The sequence below is a fragment of the Canis lupus genome, chromosome 35 (assembly GCF_048164855.1).
Source record: "Canis lupus baileyi chromosome 35, mCanLup2.hap1, whole genome shotgun sequence".
Classification (NCBI taxonomy): Eukaryota; Metazoa; Chordata; class Mammalia; order Carnivora; family Canidae; genus Canis; species Canis lupus.
In genome coordinates, this window is record NC_132872.1 from 1,926,761 (window position 1) to 1,941,535 (window position 14,775).

The 14,775-nt window shown below is 38.5% G+C and overlaps 1 protein-coding gene across 1 annotated transcript in view; it reads left to right on the forward strand.

Moving 5' to 3' along the window:
* UBXN7 (UBX domain protein 7) overlaps positions 1-12,956 on the forward strand; it is a 55,845-nt gene extending 42,889 nt beyond the window's left edge. The window contains exons 8-11 of the mRNA XM_072812224.1: positions 190-317; positions 8,979-9,372; positions 9,495-9,574; positions 10,953-12,956. Coding sequence (XP_072668325.1) covers positions 190-317; positions 8,979-9,372; positions 9,495-9,574; positions 10,953-11,114 — 764 coding nt within the window. The 3' untranslated portion in view covers positions 11,115-12,956. The remainder of the gene's footprint in view (positions 1-189; positions 318-8,978; positions 9,373-9,494; positions 9,575-10,952) is intronic.
* The last annotated feature ends 1,819 nt before the right edge of the window (positions 12,957-14,775 follow it).

A 14,775-nucleotide genomic window follows, 5' to 3' on the forward strand; every position in this document is an offset into this window, starting at 1 on the left:
GAGTCTCTTATGTTGGTTATTATTAATGTATCCCCTAGTTTATGGAAGCTTTATATAACTTATGCTGGTGAAGGATGGAATGTATGTTCCTAGTAAATTTTAATTATGCATATGCCAAAAAGAAATACTTAATGAGAATGTTCAGAAAGAGTATTGATTTTATTATATATCCTGGTTTTTAATTTTTAGGTCAGAAGCTAGTAGAGTGGCACCAGTTAGATGTATCTTCTTTCTTGGATCAAGTGACAGGATTTCTGGGTGAACATGGGCAACTGGATGGACTTTCTAGCAGTCCCCCCAAAAAATGTGCCCGTTCAGTAAGTATGCCTGAGAATGGTGATGGGCAGTTAAGTCTAACTGTATAATAAATGTCTTGTGTAAAATGTTTTGAGCAAAGATACTAATATAAGTTTTGGACAGAGTTTGCAGCTGCACAACATCTTAGACACCCTCCTTGTATTTTGATAATTTGCTACATAAGGGTTCAGTCTTCTCAGTGAAATTACAAGATTCATATTCCCAGTCTTCCTTGCAGTTAGGGTACAGCCAAGTGACCTGAGACTTGGATTTAGAAGTAAACAATGTATGTAGCAGTAGACAGGAGGGACTGCTATGGCAAGCCAGGTGACAGAGTAAGCTACGTCTTCAGGGGCAGCACTGCTAGGACTTTTGGTATCCGAGTCCAAGCAGCAGTGGAAACGCTCTTTTCCGTAGACCACTCTGATGATGGTATAGCTGGGCATTATTACTGGCTATATAGCTCTGGGGCTTGGCTCTCTGGCCCATCTAGAGATATTTCTATAATATGCTATTATGAGGCAGACCTGTTTGATACTTAGAATCAAGATCAGTGGTAAGTAAGAGAGCTTCAAAGATACAGGAATCACACATTGGTTGTAGGTGCTATTTGGATTTGATGGCAGTGACAATAAAAGTTTTAGAGGATATGACTTAAGCAGTCATATCATGCAGTTGTGAAACAGTTCCTTAAGTTATCACTTAGAATAAAGTACCCCCCAGGCACAATATGCTTTGGGTGCTTGCCAAGGAGTGGTATAGAATTCTTATTCCCCTTTAGAGAAGTTTTATTTAGGTAGACAAAGTAGTGCGGAATTAAAACATTGTTTCATCTTTATGAATAAACACAGTATTTTGGGAGGTTTTTGGTTTTTGTTTGCTTTTTTCGTTACTCAGAGAAGTGCTTGCTTATTTATTTATTTATTTATTTATTTATTTTTGAGAAGTTTTACTTATGTAGAACCCTTAAAAAAATTTTTTTTTAAATTTATTAATGAGAGACGGGTCGGGGCAGAGACACAGGCAGAGAGAGAAGCAGGCTCCGTGCACAGAGCCCGACGTGGGACTCTATCCTGGGTCTCCAGGATCAGGCCCTGGGTTGAAGGCAGCGCTAAACCATTGAGCCACCTGGGCCACCCAGAAACCTTTTTAAGGCATAAAAAAACTCAGAGAATTTTTTTTTAAAAAGATTTTATTTATTCATTCATGAAAGACACACAGAGAGAGGCAGAAACATAGGCAGAGGGAGAAGCAGGCTCCGCGCAGGGAGCCCGATGTGGGACTCGATTCCAGGACTCCGGGATCACACCCTGAGCCGAAGGCAGTTGCTCAACCACTGAGCCACCCAGGTGTTCCTTCAGAGAATTTTTGTAATTGCCCTAAGCATTTCTTACCCTTGGTAGTCATGAGGCTGATATTGTCAAAAACCAGAGCCTGAGCTTGTGAGTTTCTGAATTACAATAACATAAATTGAGTTTACAACTTGATTGGGTCTCTCAGAAAAGTAAGGCTTTTAGTGGGGAAAGAGTGGGACCATAACATTGGACAAATACATAGGGGTGATTTGGGTAACTAGTACCTAACTCAGACTCCATTTCTGATACTAAATTCTGTGTTACAAATGTTCGTGAACTGTTTGCAAGAGAAACCCCAACAATAATGACTTAAACAAGGAAGATACCTACTTCTCTCAACAAGAAGTTGAGGCAGGCAATCTAAGACGTGACTCCTGTGGACGTCATCAAGGAACCGGGTTCCTCCTCTTACCCCCACCCCCTCCTCTATCCTTAATATTGGCTTTTGTTCTCATGTTTACAATATAGATGCTGTGCTCCCAGGCATTATATCCAAGCATGGACAAGGAGGAAGGAGATAGTGCCTCTATATAAAAGTAAACAGCCACAGATAAGAGTTCTGCTTATTTTAGCTGGACACATTTCTTGCCCAAATGCAATTGACGTTAAGGCAAAGAAGATTGTGTGATAGGAAACTAGTAGTGTCCATCATAGTGTCATTCTTTAAAATCAACCTTATATGGTACACAATGTTATCAATGGTCAGTCCAAGCCATTGCATGTCATATAGGCACCTCTTTGCTTTTGTGTATGTAATAAGTCAGCCTCAATTTTATTTATTTGTTCATCCATCCATCCATCCATCCATCCATCCATCCATCCATCCATTCGAGAGAGAGAGAGAGGTAGAGACACAGGCAGAGGGAGAAGCAGACTCCATGCAGGGAACCTGACGTGGGACTTGATCCTGGGTCTGCAGGATCATGCCCTGGGATGAAGGCGGCGCTAAATCGCTGAGCCACTTGGGCTGCCCAAGTTTATTTTATTTAAAAAAAGTTATAAAAAAAAGTTATAGGGTTCATTTTATTTAAAAAATAAATAAATAAAAAAAAATGTTATAGGGGGTGCCTGGGTGGCTCAGTTAGTTAAGCGTTCGACCCTTGGTTTCAGCTCAGGTCATGCTCTCAGGATTAAGATTGAGCCCCGCACTGGGTTCCTTGCTCAGCACAGAGTCAGCCTGGGATTCTTTCCCTCTTCTTTTCCTTCCCTCTTTTCTCCGCCTACCCCCCACCCCCCCGCCATGCTCAAGCACATGTTCTCTCTTTGTCCAAAATAAAATAAGATCTTTTAAAATAATTATAGCTTTATTTTAAAATTTACAAGTTGATATGAGCATCTTTTCACATGCTCTTATGCTATCCCTCTTTTGGTAGTGTTTACTCCGATCTCTGGCTCATTTTTTTATTTTCTCTTATTAGGTTGTAAGAATTTCTTAGATGGTAAGCCTTTGTTGGGTATGTGGTTTGAAGATACTTTCTCTCAGTCTGTTGCTTACTTGCTCATTTCTTAATTGTCTTCTGAAGAGCAAATTTTAAAATTTTCATAAAATCCAAATCAAACTGTTTTTTTTTAAGACTTTATTTATTCATGAGAGAGAGAGAGAGACAAAAGCAGAGACACAGGCAAAGGGCAAAGCAGGCTCCATGCAGGGAGCCCAACATGAGACTCGATCCCAGGTCTCCAGATCACGCCCTGGGCTGAAGGCAGCACTAAACCGCTGAGCCACCCAGGGATTCCCCCAAATCATAAACTTTTATACTTTGTGCTTTTTCTCTCTTATCTAAGAAATCTTAGCCTAACCCAAGATTTTATCCCATATTTTTTGCATTTTAGTTCTTAAGTCAACCATCCATTTTAAATTAATTTTTGTATATGGTGTCAGAATAGGATTGAGTTTGAGTTTTTTGTTTATCTACATATGGCTGTACATTTATCCTAGCACCATTTGTTGTTTTTTTATAGGTTTCTTTTTATTTTTTTGAAAGATTTTACTTACTTGACAGAGAGCACAAGCAGGAGGAGCAGCAGACAAAGAGAAAAATGGGTCCCCCTGCTGAGCAGGGAGCATGATGCAATGGGGCTTGATCCTGGGTTCATGACCTGAGCTGAAGGCTGTCGCCTTAACCTACTGAGCCAGGTGCCCTCCCCAGCACTTTCTGTTAAAAACACATCCTTTTCCCATTGAATTGCCCTTTATACCTTTGTTAACAAATGGAGATGTATATGTGCATTTATGGACTCTTCTTCTTCTTCTTTTTTTTTTTTTTTAAGATTTTATTTATTATTCATGAGAGACACAGAGAGAGAGAGAGAGAGAGAGCGGCAGAGACACAGGCTAAGGGAGAAGCAGGCTCCACGCAGGGAGCCTGATGTGGGACTCGATCCTGGGACCCCAGGATCAGGCTGTGGGCTGAAGGCGGCGCTAAACCACTGAGCCACCCGGGCTGCCCATAAATTATTTATTCATGAGAGACACAGAGAGAGGCAGAGGGGAGAAGCAGGCTCCATGCAGGGAACTCGATGTGGGATTTGATCCCGGGACTCCAGGATAACGTCCTGGGCTGAAGGCAGATGCCCAACTGCTGAGCCACCCATGCATCCCTGGGCTCTTTTCAATTGATACATCTTTCTTTACACAAATATTTTTGTCTTGATTGCTGTAGCTTTATAAGTCTTGAAATTGCATGGTGTAAATTCAACTTTATAGTTATTTGGTTATTTCAGGCCTTTTATGTTTCCACATATGAGTTTTGCTTTGTTTTTTTAATTAAAAAATTTTTAAAAAAGATTTATATAGGGGATCCCTGGGTGGCTCAGCGGTTTAGCGCCTGCCTTTGGCCCAGGGCGCGATCCTGGAGTCCGGGGATCGAGTCCCACGTCGGGCTCCTGGCATAGAGCCTGCCTCTCCCTCTGCCTGTGTCTCTGCCTCTCTCTCTCTCTCTCTCTCTCTCTCTCATAAGTAAATACAATCTTTTTCTAAAAGAAAAGATTTATTTATTTATTCAGGGGAGACACAGAGAGCAGCAGAGACACAGGCAGAGGGAGAAGCAGGCTCCAAGCGGGGAACCCGATAGGGGACTCGATCCTGGATCCCAGGATCCAGGACCTGAGCGGAAGGTGGTGGCTCAACAGTTGAGCATCCTGCCTTCAGCTCGGGACATGATCTGGGACAGAGTCCCACATTGGGCTCTCTGTGAGGAGCGTGCGTCTCCCTCTGCCTATGTCTCTTCCTCTCTCTGTGTATCTCATGAATAAATAAATAAAATCTTAAATTTTTTTTAACATGGGAGGGATCTATGACAGAGAGATCCACATGAGCTTGCTTGCTTATTTAGTTAGTTCTTTTAGTAAACTATACATCTAATGTGGGGCTTAAACTCACAACCCTGAGGTTTCCAATCTCTATGCCTTTTTCTCAGGTAAGACCTCCAGTACAAAGTTACATAGAAGTAGTGAGATTAGACCTCCTTTTTTTTTTTTTTTAATTTTTTAAATTTTATTTATTTATGATAAACACACAGTGAGAGAGAGGCAGAGACATAGGCAGAGGGAGAAGTAGGCTCCATGCACTGGGAGCCTGATGTGGGATTCGATCCTGGGTCTTCAGGATCGCGCCCTGGGCCAAAGGCAGGCGCCAAACCGCTGCGCCACCCAGGGATCCCAGATTAGACCTCCTTAATTTGCTTCTGGTGTTGGGGTGAAAGTCTTCACTCATTCACCATTAACTTTGATGTTAGCTTTATTTTTCTTATAGATACAGTTTATCAGGTCGAGGGAAGTTTCCTTCTATTCCTAGTTTGCTGAGTTTTTATCATGAGGGAATTTTGTCAAAAGTTTTTTACGTCTGTTTAGATGAACATTGGTTTTTTTTTTTTTTTATCGAATTCTATTGGTTGGCATCTATCTATCTAACTATCTATCTGAGAGAGAGAGAGCATGAGCAGGGGCATTGGGAAAGGGAGAAGCAGACTCCCTGCCAAGCAGGGAGCCTGACATGGGGCTTGATTCCAGGACCCCAGGATCATGACCTGAGCGGAAGGTGAATGCTTTAACCAACTGAGTCACCCAGGTGCCCCTATTGATTGGCGTTTTAATCTTAAACCAACCTTGCATTCCTAGGCTAAAAAAGTTAGGCTTAAAAACCCAGGCTACTTGGTTACTGATGGATTGCTCTTTTATATATTGTTGGATTTCATTTGCCAAAATTCTGTCAAGGATTCTTGGGCCTATATTCATGAGGGATATTGGTTTGTAGTTTCTTTGTCTTTTGTCTTCCTTGTAATGTGTTTGTCTGGTTTTGGTATTAGGGTAATGCTGGCTTCATAATGAATTGGGAAGTATTTCCTTTGCTTCTGTTTTCAGGAAGAGTTTGTGTAAAATTGATACTTTTTCTTCCTTAATGTTACATGACATTTACCAGTGAAGCCATCTGGACCTAGAGCTTTTTTTGCGGGAAGTTTTTAAACTATAGATTCAATTTAATTAATAGATTAGGAATTATGTATTTCTTTTTTTAGTAATAGAAAGTTTGATTACTACATAAAGTTAATAGGATATAATAATTTGCTATAAAAATTTACATCTTTATTTCATGGAAATAAATTTTTATGACAGTGATAATACATATTTCAATATTTTATTTTCTTCAGAAATGGTCACTAGGTTTGACATTCTTGTGACATTGAAGGTCTTTAGCAGATTAAAGTATTATTTAAAATTTTAAAGCAATCTCAAAATTAGAGAAAAATGCAATTATGGCACAAAGCAGTTCTGAGCCATTTAAGATTAAATTATCCATTTCTTCTCTGTTTTTTTTTAAAGATTTATTTATTTGAGATAAAGCACTAGAGTGTGCGAGTGGGAGGGGCAGAGGGAGAGGAAGAGAGAGTCTCAAGCAGACTGTGCTGAGTGCAGAGCCACGAGGGATATATCCCATGACCCTGAGATCACCACCCGAGCTGAAACCAAGAGTTGGATACTCAACTGACTCTACCACCCAGGCACTCCCACTTATGCTTTAATGAGCTTTAGTAGGTTTTGTCTTTGTAGGGATTTATCCATTTTACCTTAGGGGTTGACTATATTGACAAGTTGTTCATTATTATTTCCTTGTTATTTCTTTAATGACTATAGTATTTGTAGCAGTCATTATTAATCCTTAATAATACTATTAATCCTGTTATTGATAATTTGTAGATTCTTTTTTTCCTGACAGTCTGGCTAGAGGCTTATCAGTTTTATTGATTTTAAACAACTAGCTTTACGTTTTAATGATTTCTCTTCTGTTTTCTAGGTCATTGATTTCTGTCTTTTCTCTTTTTCCTTCTGTGTAGTTTGGGTTTGACTTAATTTTCTTTTTCTGTGTGGGTGCTTTTTTAAGATGGAATCTTAGTCATTAATTTCAGACTTTTCTGTTATATCTGTGAGTTCTATAATTTCTCTGTAAGTGCTTCTTTAACTCCATAACACAATTTTTTTTTTCTAGCTACAAGAGAAACTAATAAATGGAATTTTTTGGCTGGACATATTTTCTTTTATAGACATCATTAGGATTCTATAAAAAATCAGAAGAGAATGGATATTGGATAGGAAGTTAGTAGTGTCACCATGGAGACAGTCTTTAAAATCAAGCTACATGGGCAGCCCCGGTGGCTTAGTGATTTAGCGCCACCTGAAGCCCAGGGTGTGATCCTGGAGACCCGGGATCGAGTCCCATGTCAGGCTCCCAGCATGGAGCCTGCTTCTCCCTCTGCCTGTGTCTCTGCCCCTCTCTCCCTGTGTTTCTCATGAATAAATAAATAAATAAATCTTAAAAAAAAATAATAAAATCAAGCTACATGCTGTGCATTGTCATTGTAAACCTACAATCCACCTAAAAGCCATTGAAGGTCATGTGGGCATTTTACTTGCCCTTTTTTGTTAGTAGATTAGTCTTAAATTTATTTAACATTTTTCCTTTAATTTTTTTACTATATGATTAGCAGATAGTAAAAGCCAAAATGAGGTTCTTTTAGTTTTTTGTTAGCAACACATACATTTTTTACCTTTTTATTGTGGAAAATTTTCAGCATGTTCAAAAGTAGAAGGAACCTGGGACACCTGGGTAGCTTAGTCGGTTAAGTGTCTGCCTTTGGCTCAGGTCGTGATCTCAGAGTCCTCGGATCAAGCCCCCATCAGGCTCCTTGCTCAGCTGGGAGTTGACTTCTCTCTCTCCCTTTGTCCCTCCATATCCCCTGCTCGCTTTCTTTCTTACTAATTCTCTCTCTCAAATAAATAAAATCTTTTTTAAAAAACCCAGAAAACAAAAGTGGAAGGAATTAATTGAGCATCTATGTATCCGTTAGCCAATTGCAGTAATCATTGTACATGACCAGTCTTGTTTCATTTATACCCCATTGTAGTCACATTATTTTGAAATGAATCTCAGAATTCATCTTTTCATTCATTAATACTTTGGCATGTATCTTTAAAAGATAAAGACTCTTACTTTTTTAAAACACAATCATAATACCAGTAACACACCCTTTAAGAAATTAACAGCAATTCTTTAATATCATGAGATGTCTAGTGTTCAACTTTTGGTTTCCTTACAAAAAAATTTTTTAAATAATTTGAGTTAGGGTCTAAATAAGTTCCACTGAAATAACCGATATTTTGTGATTCAGTCAGTTTAGTGATATTTGTGACAGAACTTTACATAGGGGACAACTGTTGAAATTTGCATTTCTCATGATCACAATGAAACCCTTCATTGTAATTAAGCTTGGGAAAACATAGCTGTCATTTTTTCATATTCTATATGCTGTTTTGTTTTGATTTGAATGTTAGATTTTTTTGCAAAATGATGATTACTGAATTTATTGATATCCTTCTCTGTCGGAGCGTTGCTATGTGAAGAACATAGTGATAAGCAAGGTAGACATCCTTTCCCATGTGGAGTCATTTTAAAAACTAATGTTTTCGCTGTATATTTAAAGCCTGCTTATATTTTTCTGGGCTGAGAATAAACTATTTTCTTGATTCTATTCATTTTGACAAAGAAAACCTGTGTTTGCAACACCATTATGCCAGGTGGTATAATTATTAATATATAATTAAAAACCAGGTGGTTTTTATTTTTGTTTTTAAAATATACATTCCATCTTGGCTGTGTAAGACAAAGTTGTAGCACTCAAATAGCTTAAAATTTAGGAAAGAGATATACTCAGCAGAAAAGAATATTGGCAACCTGGTTCTGTTTCTTATTTCCTATTTGACTTTATCTGTTTTTTTGGTTTAACTGTTTTCTTTTTCTTTTTACCCATGTTTTATGACTGCATCTCGCAGGAGAGCCTTATAGATGCAAGTGAAGACAGCCAGCTAGAAGCTGCCATCAGAGCCTCCTTGCAAGAGACACACTTTGATTCAACACAGACAAAACAGGATAGCCGCTCAGATGAAGAATCTGAATCTGAACTTTTTTCTGGCAGTGAGGAGTTCATATCCGTTTGTGGCTCTGATGAAGAAGAGGAGATAGAAAATCTTGCCAAGTCCAGAAAATCTCCCCACAAAGATCTGGGGCATAGAAAAGAGGAGAATAGAAGGCCACTGACTGAGCCCCCAGCCAGAACTGAGCCTGGAACAGCCACAAACCACCAAGGATTGCCACCTGTGGATTCAGAAATATTAGAGATGTCACCTGAAAAATCAGATGGAATAGTGGAGGGCATAGATGTAAATGGTGAGTTACATTCTAGACCTGCTTTATTTAAAACTTGAATGTTGCTGAAGGGGTTGATTTGTTTAGTCTTCTGTCTTAAGCTCTTACTATCTTTTTTTTTTTTTTTTAAACCTTTCCTTTAGGACCAAAAGCACAACTGATGTTGCGGTATCCAGATGGGAAAAGGGAACAGATCACTCTTCCAGAGCAAGCTAAACTGCTGGTAAGTATATTTAATTGACAGTGTTTACTCGAAGCATAGAAACTTACTTAATTGGCATAATTGGCTTTATGATTCTTTGATGTAGATGGTAGGTATTCAGTTTGGCCTCTAACTAGAAGATTGTGGTGAATCTTCATTCGGGTAACTTTATTTCCTTCTCAGATTATCTTATGCAAGTCACACAGGGTTTGTCCAGTCAAGGATTTTCTATCCTATGGCTGCATGGGATGGAAACCCAACTGAAATTATTACTTGGGAAAGAGGAGCAGGATTGTTTGAAGATTATAGTGGGGCTCCTGGGTATCCTAGTAGCTGAAACTGCAAACTGGTTAAGAACCAAGATTGTTTTCCTGTGTATTTTTCTCATGGGATCTGTTTTGTTTCCCTTTTCCAATTTTCTGCTTCACATCATTCTTCTCTCTACATATTGGTGGTTTTTGTTTACCTCTAAACTTACACATGGTTTATCGAAGTGATGCTGAGGGCATCAGCCTTTACGTCTAAAGTCCACAGCTGATGGGCCTTCCCTCTGTTTCTAATTCCTAGAAAAGAGAATGGGTCTAATTAGCTTAGCTTAGCCTATGAGTGAATCCCCCTTGGGTCAGGCCACTTGCTGTGGCTGGAGATAATTAATATGATTCTTCAAGACTGTATGACTGAAGTACAAGAAGGTTCTGGTCGCTGGTGCTGATACCCAGAACTGTCTCCCTGGTCTAGTATTTGGAAGGGAATGGGAGAGAGATAGTAGATACAGCAGGTTTGTTTGTTTGTTTATTTTTTAAAAGATCTTATTTATTTATTCATGAGAGACACACAGAGAGGCAGAGACACAGGCAGAGGGAGAAGCAGGCTCCATGCAGGGAGCCTGACGTGGGACTCGATCCCAGGTCTCCAGGATCAGGCCCTGGGCTGAAGGCAGACGCTAAACCGCTGAGCCACCCGGGGATCCCAATACAGCAAGTTTAGATCACTTTTTTGAGAAGTTTGGTTTTGAAGCTAGAGAGAGAGAATGGGCAATAATCAGAGGGGAAAAAAATGATTGAAGGAGCAGCTGAGCATGTTTAAGTTTGATGGGAAGCATCTATAGAGAGTGAGATGTTGAAGATGTGTGTCAAAGGGGTATTGTAGTGGGATGGTTTCTGAAAAGGCAAGAAGGAATTCAGTGTACAGGTGGCAGAGATGTCTGTAGGTGGACTGAAGAACATATATCCAAAGAGTTATATTGGCCCTTTCACGAGGGTAAGCTTTGGTTATGTGAAGAGTAATTTGAAGTTCATATCTTATCTGATATAAAAATGAATATAAGATATTTAATTCTTTAAATATTCCTTCTTTTTATTTCCATCTAACAGCTTTGTCTTTCTCTTATTTTTCATAGGCTTTGGTGAAGCACGTCCAGTCTAAAGGATATCCAAATGAACGTTTTGAACTTCTCACCAACTTCCCTCGAAGGAAACTCTCTCATCTGGACTATGACATTACATTACAGGAGGCAGGCCTTTGTCCTCAAGAGACTGTCTTTGTACAGGAAAGAAATTAACATCATGGCCTGACCTCTCTCAGCTTACCCCTTTTTCCCCTTTTCCTGTGAGATACCATGTCACTAAGTATGCATTTTGGCTCATAGGACCATAGAGCCAAAGTTGGGCAAGCAAGTCACCTGCCTTCTCTTTTATTTCTTGCTTTCTTCTATATTCAGTCTGTTTACCCCCTCCCTCCACCTTTTCACTCCTCTTCTATTTTCTTCTTTTTCCTACTATTCTTTCTTTCTTACCTAATCTGGTGACCAAATGGAAGTATAAGGATTAGACCTCCTAGTACTGGCAGCAGGAAATGTGTGTTCCAATAAGTGGTCTCTTGCACGGCACTTTTTTGGGATCAAATGATAATGTTACTCCTCAGACTCCTTGGGTAAAGGAATGGCTACATTCAGAATAAGAACAACCTTCCATTTTTGTAAGCCCCATTTTTGGTAGGGAAATGAAACTCTATATAACATGTTTTGTTTGTTGTTCATGTAAGAAATATCATGTGACAAAATATCCAGGCTTTTGTTTTCATGGAAAAAGCATCCCTTATAATTATTGCTCATCATATTTAAAAATTTTTCAATGGATTCCCATGTTCCCAGCTAGAATTATTTCCATGGTGTGTGTTATTGGCAGAACGAGTGTTAAATGTAGTAGGGTGAGTAGCATGGGTGGCTTTCAATATCCTAGCCTGAAACAGCTTTCTTCATTATTACTTTATAAACTGTATTGATCCTGCTAGTCCTGAAATGGACATTTGGTGAGGCTATTATGGTGAGTAAGATAGGAAGGTGCTTGCTGTTTTTGCCAGTACAGCATATTAGTTCCTTTGGCCCTTCCATTGTATGGGTCTGCACGTGATCTATGGGAAGGCAGCTGTTCAATAATCATGCAGTACAACGGCTTGTAGTTGTAACCACTGTGGTTATTGATTGTCCTATGTGCTTTAAGGCATACTTATGTATGTCCTGGGGGGAAAAAGAATACGCGGCTGAGAGTTGCTAACCATGTTCCTACGGTTAGAATGATTCATTTTTTTACCCCTGGTTGGAATAGTTTCTAAAAGGCTCTGGTGACTGAATGAGTTTATTAATTCCTCTACTGTTTTCTTGCAAAAGGTGTCAAAACTGAAAGCCTCTGTAAGGGGAAGACCTTTAAATTCAGTTTATAAGGGGAAGACCTTTAAATTCAATTTATAAGACATTTAGTAAGGGAGGTGGAGAAGATTATTGGCAATCTTCAGATGTTGTGGGGTTTTTCTGTCAACAAAAGCCACATTCAAAATATAGTTGGTGAAAGCTTTTTTTCAGTATTATTTAGAAGAGACCATCGTGAATCTATGTAATACTGTTTGACTTATCACCTTCACTGTATGCTCAATTCTTATTTTGAGCTTTAAATAGAGTCCTCTGAAGGGGTAGTAACTATTCTGGTGGCAAAATCAGGACTTTAACCTTGTTATATAGAATGGGCCTATTTTGTCAATTGGGAATTTGGATCAATTGATTCTTCTGCTTGAGGAACATAAATTGCGATTGCTCAGAGACCTTAGGTTCCCATGTACTTTAAGATTGCTTTCTTGGCAACGGGGGGATTAAAAAAAAAGATGCTTACGTGTTGCTAGTACACAATTAGAGAATATGGTTTCTAATGGTTGGATTTAGAGGGACCCTTCCTAAAGAATGAGTTGTGTATCTCCTCAAGGAAATCATGGAAAATTCTGTTTATTCTTCAGTGAGTCCTTTTGAATTAATGTTCTTACATTTTTTTCTAAGTCTGTGTAAGTGCTTATGTATAAGTATATAATTGTATAAATATTTATAAATATATTTATATAATTACAATTTCATTTATACCTTGAGTCAAAGTTCTCTCTTTAGATTGGTGACTGAGTGATACCATTTTGGTGTTTTTTCATAGGCTCTCGAGGCTAACTAGCAGCTTCTGATTTATTGAGGAAACATGGTTTTCATGTTAATTCCTCAGTTGTATCTCTGAACTTGGATAATACATTTGCTATCTGAGGAATAAAGCTATATACTAGCAAAGATGCAGTAGAGGTTTAAAAACTGTTGGTAGTAGACAAGGTCAGAAATCTTAAAATTCAGGAAGGCACAGGGTAAGAACTGAGGGTATGCCCAGCTTTGGTGCTATGATGGCACCCATCTCCACTCTCAGCAGAGTCACAGCTAAAGCCCAAATCTGTCAGAAATGTGAAGTCAAGAATTTTCCCTGTGGGACTCTTTCATTCTTTTACCTACTAAGTTCTCTTTATAAAACATATCCCAAGAACCTGAGGCATGTTCATTAATGATAGGATGTAGTTCTACTTTTTTGATGAGGTCAGCCGTGGCATATCCATTTATGAGAAACCAAAGTGACTTTTTCAACTTGGATTACAGTGAGATGCCCGAGTATATATAAAATGATTTAAGTAAGCATATCAGAGACACAGATCATGAGATATTGATCCAACTTAGATACAACTGGTGTTTAGAGTACAAGATGTAGGGGATTTTATTTTATTTTGAGGCAGAAATGTAATTATCCTGGGCTTGATGCAGAGGCCTATGGGGGAAGGGTTATAGATTCTATGGGAAGAGTAAGGACTATTGCTTCGCTCATTAACAAATTCAGTAAGTAGTAAGCTTCCTCCAGTTTGTCTTATTTCCTCTGTAAATTCCTTTGCTCTGTGGAGGAGAGATTTTATTGAATAGATAAAATGAGACTAGTAAGATTAGTTAAAAATAGTCATTCTTTGTAGGTATTGGAAACAGCTTGAAAGAAAACGTGGAGAGGAAAAGAATGAGATAGACTTTAAGAGTGACAAATACAGGGAGATGGAATGAAAACTAGTGGGGAAAAAGACAGGAAACATCTTTTGAATTTGATTTAGAAAGCAATCAGAGAAGAGGACAGCCAAACGTGGGAAGAATGGGGAACTAATTTTGAGTAACTAGCATGTGTTAGGTATTTTCTGTGTGTTTTTTCCCTTAATCTTCCTAAGAACTCTGCAAAGTACATATTCTCACCATTTTATAGATAGGATGAAATTGAAGTTTGGAGAACTTTCTCAGGATGTCACAGCTAGTAATTGGCAAAATGAAAATTGACATCCAGAGTCCATTCTTTCTTCACTCTCTTGCTGTTGTCCCCTACAACAGAGGAATCAGTTTACGTAAAAGGCTATCTTCTTGTTGTTTGAATCTGTAAATTAACATTTGGTTTTGTTTCCTTAAAGCTTGTGGGATTTGCACTATGCCTATAAATTCTTATTTACACCACTGTTTTGAGGGACTGATTATTGCTTTTTTAAAAAAAAATGATGCACTGATGAAAACGTGAAAGGAAAATATGTGGCATTATTTGCCAAGAATAAATGGAGAGGATAAAAAAAATAATTTTATCTTTTTTTTAACCTTTTTGGAGAAAAGATATAATTTTCTTTGTCCCATCCATACCAGATTATTGAACTCTCTATGTGTATGTTTTTAAATCTGTAACATTCTACTTCCTTGACTTTAGAAGTCAATAAGTATTTATTGAGTCCTAGTTCCACCTTTTGTAACTACTAGACTCAGGACATGACTTTTATCAGTAAGGTACACCCAACACCCAAACAGAAAAGGATTATTGATCCTACAATTAAAGATTTTAGCTAGCGAGGATCTC